This window comes from Lucilia cuprina, chromosome 3 (assembly GCF_022045245.1).
Source record: "Lucilia cuprina isolate Lc7/37 chromosome 3, ASM2204524v1, whole genome shotgun sequence".
In the NCBI taxonomy this organism is placed as follows: domain Eukaryota; kingdom Metazoa; phylum Arthropoda; class Insecta; order Diptera; family Calliphoridae; genus Lucilia; species Lucilia cuprina.
In genome coordinates this window covers 57,925,514-57,932,217 of record NC_060951.1, presented here as the reverse complement: position 1 = coordinate 57,932,217, position 6,704 = coordinate 57,925,514, and the positions used below count along the sequence as shown (strand labels likewise).

The following is a 6,704-nucleotide window of genomic DNA, read 5'->3' as shown; positions in this document are numbered from 1 at the left end:
AGAATTCAATTTATAGTATAAATTTTATACAAAAAAACATTAATAATAAAAATAATTTTTGTACAAAAATTACATTTAACAAAATAAGTCACTTTTGATGCCGTTTACACAAAACCAAACAAACGTTTTACACAAAATCACCTTTACAAGAAAAGTCACTTTTACACATGAAACCATTTTAATACATAAATCTTATTTACGCAAAAAAATTACTTTTACAATTTTTCCGCTGCAATAACTCTTAACAATGACAATTTTAAAAAGTATCTTTTGTTAAAAATTTTACACAAATTACACCATTCCTATAAAAAGTTCTTTTATGTACAAAGAAATTAATTTCGTTTCGTGTTTTTTTCTCAACATTTTCGTTTAGTACAAAAACTAAAAACATTGAAGAAAGCATTACTTTACAATCTGCTTCAAATATTTTCCAAACCACTATGAGTTATTTAACATACGCATTGAATGGCAATTATAAACACACGCTCTTATTAAATTGCTCTTAATTCTATAGGCACGTACAAAATAAATTACCAAAAACTCATCAAAACTTTTTAAAACTCAGAGATGAAAAAAAGACAAATACAAAATTTTTTGTGACCAAAAAAAAAAAAAAAAAATACGAAACGCGACAAAAAAAGCATCAGATTCTTCTTAACTTGAAAATGAGAGAAAAATAAAAAAAGAAACAGGATTCAATATTTGTTGATATTTTTAGAGGAGTATAAAAGCTTAAACACTGACCGAGATAAATATCAATTAGCGGAATTGCAGTCAAGCACAAACGTGCAAATCAAAATTCATTCCCGATAAAAAGAAATTCTTTTTCATACGCACCACAACAACAAAGGAAACGAAATATTTGTTTTAACAACGAAATAAACTTTATTTTTTTTCTGTAGCCAAAAATAAAACATTTAAGTTTCTTGTAAAATTTACAAGTTGTTTTGTATTTTTGTTTCTAAGAGCTCATAAAATGTTACGTGCCTTAATATTGGCGGCATTAATTTGTGTCTACTGTGGCACACTTCCTTCAATGGCTGCCCAGACATTTTCAGTTAATAGGCGTCCCATAACAATAACCACAAATGGCGTACCACCAACACCAACACCACCATCATCGTCATCATCATCACTCTCGACAAGTAAGCCTGATCAAGTAATTGATTCGAACAACAGCAAACAACAACAGGATGAAGAACGTTTTTATCATCCGGCCGAGGACAAAAAACCAAGAGTTTTAGAAGAATTTAATCGTAATTTTAAGGATGGAAGTTATGAATACAAGTAAGTTAAATTGATTTTTTTTATTTTTTGTTTGGGGGGGGTTGTTGTTACTGAAAATTTTGTTTATTACTCTATTTAAATGCTGAAATTACAAAATTAATTGAGTTGTTAGTTAAAATTGTTGTAATTGAAACTGATATCCTTACAAGTAGGGATGTTTATTTTGTTGAAACCCTTTAGTTGAAAGTTTAATGAGCAGAAATATTTGACTGTTGAAAATTTATGTAAATTCTAGGAATTATTATATTAAATCATTGAAAGTTTTTGTGCGTTAAAAATTGTATTCGTTTAAAGTTTCTCTTTTTTAAACAAGTTTTCTATTTAATTAGCAATCTAGGCAAATAATGGATTTTTTTAAGAGTTTAGTTAAATACCAACTAATTTTTATAAATCTCATTATATTTAATGATTAAGTTGTAAAAATTAGATTTCACATCTTGCAGAATTTTCTACTACATTTTCAAAAACCTTAAAGTTTTTAGTTTAATTTCCTTATCCTTTTTATATAAAACTTTTTCTTATAAAACCTTTAACAGATGTTTATGAATAAGACCTAAAGTAAATAATTTTTTACTGTCTTTACATTTATCAGAAGTTTAAAGATCATATTTTATAAGAAAATTTGATTTATTAACCTTTGATAAAAGCTTATGAATAAGATATAAGTAATCATATGTGCTTATTACCTAAGTTGTTTCTAAAACGTATGTATGCCTGATATTTCTTCATTTGTTAATTGTTTTGATATTTTCTTCCCTATTTAAGATTTATTTTAAGCAATGGTGTTACACGCTATGAAAAATCATACTGGAAACCATTGGGATTTGGTGAAAAACTATTGGCTCGCAAGGGTTTCTATTCACACCCACTAACAAATCATAAATATTTAACGGTATTTTATACGGCTGATGAAAATGGCTACCAACAAGATACCGGTGAGTACAAAGTAAAACAAGTATAAAAAATTTAAAAAGAATATAGTACATGTGGTTAGAAAAATAGCTGTTGAAATTGACACATATCTCTTCAGGTTACTTTATCGTCATTATATAGGCCTCTGCTTCTGCTTTCTAAATCCGTAAATCCAATACCAATTGTTTAGAATAACTTTCCTAATAGATTAAGATACATACGTCCTTCTGTGAGTTCATAAAAACTTATGCGACCGCTATATATAATTTGATTAAATTGGACACATACCCTTCTCTAGATTCAAGGTTAAAGTATATTTTTAAATACGTCCAATATTTCGTCTAGTCAGCCCTCAGGACTTTGCCTTTGCTTGTCATTTCGATGAAGTTCCTTCGGGATTTATGTGCTGACGAGAAGGTATGTTTGGTTAAAATATAAATTTTCGGGATAATTTTCAGTAATCGTTCCTAGTTTCATGGAGTGGTAGAAACCACACAGCAAGGCTGTGGGTTAATAAAATGTTGGAATTGAGCTGATAGTGCAAAGATCGGGTGTGTTTTAGAGTGAGATGTAACATCGAACACTTGTATCTGATGGACGAGAGAGATCCTGATATCGAAAGAAAGAATGAAATGATGGTTGAAGTACATCCTTATGGCCACTACATATAGAACTATGTGTTCGAACTACAAATTAGGTCCTCTAGGTGCTGTTGCCGAAACAACAGAAGTCATCACAGTAGTGTGATTAGGTGACTTTATTCAACAATAGGCATTCCTCATATCAACAATAGGATGTTATCCCCTGATCGGCTCTAACCAATAATTGCCTTCTTCTTTATTGGGTTTGATTCATGACACCTGTAATTGGGAAATTCTATATACGTAAATTGGGGTGCAACTAAGAAGCACAATTGGGCGGTGGTGAGTTGCAAAGACCACCTTGAAATTGGCCAACATAGCAGGTGTTTACGCAAAGTACTTATATATACATATACACGGACGGACATGGCTAAATCGACTCCGCTATTTATAAGTATATAAACCTTATAGGCTTGGAAAGGTAAAGGGTTAAAAAATAGCACTATTTTGTAAATACACATCAAAACTTAAATTTTATTAGAAAACTCCAAATTTATTGTAACTAAAATTTGCGACAGCAGATATTTTTCTGTAAAAACTATTATATTCAATTCCTTTATAGAAATCGATTCAGTTTCACCTATTTTTCAATCCACATGTGTATTTTATTAAATTACAGCAAAAAATGCACTATCTAAAACCTAGAGTAGAATTAATAAAAAATAAGAAAAAAAAAACATCCACTAAAAAATCCATTAAAACATAATGCTCTTACATCAAAAATTCTTAGCCAAATATACAAATGCTGTACCAACGTTGCCAAAGCAATTGCAAGTACCTCATCTCAATTTCCCGCAGGAGACGATAATAGTAACGAATCCAACAGCAACAACACGTAAACCAACTACTACAACACGTAGAACAACTACAACGACACGTAGACCAACAACTACTAGAACCACCACAACAACAACTACTACACGTAAACCTAAAACAACAACACGACGACCGGTGGTAAAACCTTCCGAATTCAGCTGGATTTACTAAACCATATAAGGAAAAAAGTAAAAAAAAACAGTGTATGTTTTGCTTTTAGATAGAGGAATGGCAATAACAACAATAACATAAAAAATATGTAAAATAAATGCAGGCAAGTAGAGCTATTCACTGATAAACAAACAGGAAACCGGATATAGAAAAAAGTGATACCAAAACAAATAATAATAACAAACAATGTTGCCAAAAAAAGCAGCAATTCATGCAAACATTTTTCTACAAAGTACCAAACAGCCATCAAGCTGTGTAAAACACCAGTCATCTTAAGTGCCAAAAACAAGCTTAAACATCCCATATCATGAACCATTCCCAATAACAGTTAAAAAGCAGAGCAACTCTTTGTAACCAGCTTACCACACCACTCGTCATTTTTATATATTTCTATCAACTAAACGAACATAAATAAATCTATGTTTACCGCACTAGACTTTCTCTACCAGCTGACACTGTTGGTGCTGATGCTGATGCTGCAACTGATGATGATGAAAATGAAATCCAAATCCTTGATTTAACAAAAAACAGACAGACATGTTAAGAATCCCATTAAGCATTTTAGGACAGCAACTCTTAGCAACAGCAGCATCAGCATCAACAACATAATTTTAGAAGTTTATTGTTCCTTGTGAAGAATATAAATTAAACTTACTTACAACTGTGTTTTAATTTCATATTTTATTTAAAATTAATTTATAAAAGTTTTTCGTTTCGTCTTTATTTTAACTGTCTAAATTACGTTTCCTTTAATCTTGACGAGGTTACTCTTCTCTTCTGATTCAATTAATAAATTACCAGCAAGCATTTGCCAGTTTGAAATGAATTTTGTTTTATTGCGAGTAGATAGAAGAAAGAACAAAAAAACTTACTTGGATCGCTGGATATTTGTGCTTTTCAAGTTAAATGTTCTTTTTAACCCGCGCCGCTTATTGTTGCTGTTTTTGTCATTATGACGAAAACATTTGATGTAAGAATAAGGTTAAGTTTGAACATACGGTTGGATGATTAAGGAAAAAATTTTTGTTAAATTTATTTGTTTAGTTTATTTAGCGCTAAACTTGAAAGTAAATTCGTATCACGTTGTGAGTGTATTTCGGTCATATGACAGTTTAAAGTTAATTTCTATTAAATCTTATTTTTTTTTCATTTTTGTAAAATTTAATCTTAATTTTGTTCAGAGTTATAGTTATTATAATATAGATTAAATAAACGAATAATAAACTGTTGTCAACATGGTTAGTTTTGGGGTAAATACGTTGGCGGAATGTTTAAGTATTTTCCAGATTTTTTTGTGATTTTAAATTTTTTTGTTAAAAATGGATTTATTAACTTTGGTGGACGGATTATACAGAATCCTTAAGAATTTTTAACTAACATCTACTATAACTTATTTCAAAAACTAAAGTTGTGTCAAATTTTTTATCAGAAATGATGGGACACATTGCTTGTGTATTGCTTGTTCTGTGGGACAATTTAGACATCTGGGTATCTAGTTAAATGGTAGTTCCAAATTTGAGGGATTTTAAAGGGACTCAATGTTTACGTAAATTTAACAAAAAAAAAGAAAATATATAAACAAAATCTAAACATTATGTTGTGTTACATTTTGCCCATTAAATTAACAAAACAAGAACTAGAAGTAAATGACATTTTAATGGTTTTGTAAAACAAATCTTAAAAAAGTAACAAATAAAAAAAATATACATAAAAACAAATTTAAATTGTATTACCAGGTGTGCTTGATATACAAGACAATATATATACAAGACAAATTAAAAAAACTAATAAAATAAACTTTGCTCCTTTTAAATATGCATATCATGCAAAATACATTCATTGAAATAAAATCTAAAAAAATGAAATAATAATTTTTTAATTTCAATTCAATAGGATTAAAATGTTTTATTCTATACAAACATAACACAGAAACTAAATAGTTTTTTATACTTAAATAGAAAAAGAAAAATATAAATATATAAACATTTACAACTTAAACCATTTATATTGCCATAATACCAGCAATTTCAAAAAAGGTAAATGTGTCCTACAATTTATTTTGCAAAACTGTAAGGAAGGTAGATTTTTTGTGGTTGTAATCATTAAAAATGGTAAAAATGTTTGTGATTTCTTTATAGCCATTACTCTCAATGTATCGTGGTCGATGCAATTCATTTAACTCTGACAATATTTAATGCATCTAGGGTTAACATATTATTAGAAAATTACGGAATTACTTTAACGATCTTAAATATATTTGACAGGATACTAGTTATCATGTTTATAACTCACTTCATAATTACTTTCATCAATATAGTGAATAACGAAAAACTTAACCTCAACAGTTATTTAAACATTTTTAATCATACTTCATATATCGACTTCACCGCAGTAATTTACATTCTCTTGGCAACTCTATTTATAATTATGGAAAAGAGGATGTGAAAGTTGCAATATATTTCACATTTGCATGTGTAAAGAAATGAATGCATAGTTGGAACAATTTAAAGCCTCTTTAGTTTAACCTAAAGTACAAGATTAATCATGTGGCTCAAAAAGAACACGTATATGTAAATACAAATACAGTTACAGTGAGGGAAAATATTTCCACATGAAAGAAAAATTATAGATCTCAAGATTACCTCTGAAGAAAATTTCATTAATTTAAAGGAGCCGTAACTGAAAAAAGCTTTAACTGCAAAAAGCTTTAACTGAACTAGAACTGAACTAGAATTGAACTAGATCTGAACTAGAACTAAACTAGAACTCAACTAGAACTGAACTAGAATTGTACTAGAACTGAACTAGAACTTAACTAGAACTGAACTAGAACTGAACTAGAACTGAACTAGAACTGAACTAGAACTGAACTAGAAC

General features: G+C 29.1%; 1 protein-coding gene across 1 annotated transcript; it reads left to right on the top strand.

The window, feature by feature from the left end:
- Positions 1 to 747: 747 nt before the first annotated feature.
- On the top strand, positions 748 to 4,649 carry LOC111678113 (endocuticle structural glycoprotein SgAbd-1-like). Its single transcript, XM_023439367.2, has 3 exons — positions 748 to 1,287; positions 2,053 to 2,222; positions 3,571 to 4,649. Exons 1-3 carry the CDS (start codon positions 977 to 979, stop codon positions 3,825 to 3,827), a joined length of 738 nt encoding a protein of 245 aa, XP_023295135.2. The 5' UTR covers positions 748 to 976; the 3' UTR covers positions 3,828 to 4,649.
- The last annotated feature ends 2,055 nt before the right edge of the window (positions 4,650 to 6,704 follow it).

Bases quoted from the DNA above. Each gene is read 5' to 3' on its own strand.
- LOC111678113 (XM_023439367.2), top strand. From the start codon at position 977: ATGTTACGTGCCTTAATATTGGCGGCATTAATTTGTGTCTACTGTGGC. The intron at 1,288-2,052 runs GTAAGTTAAATT...TCCCTATTTAAG, and splicing joins GATGGAAGTTATGAATACAA to ATTTATTTTAAGCAATGGTG. The intron at 2,223-3,570 runs GTGAGTACAAAG...AAAAATTCTTAG, and splicing joins TGGCTACCAACAAGATACCG to CCAAATATACAAATGCTGTA.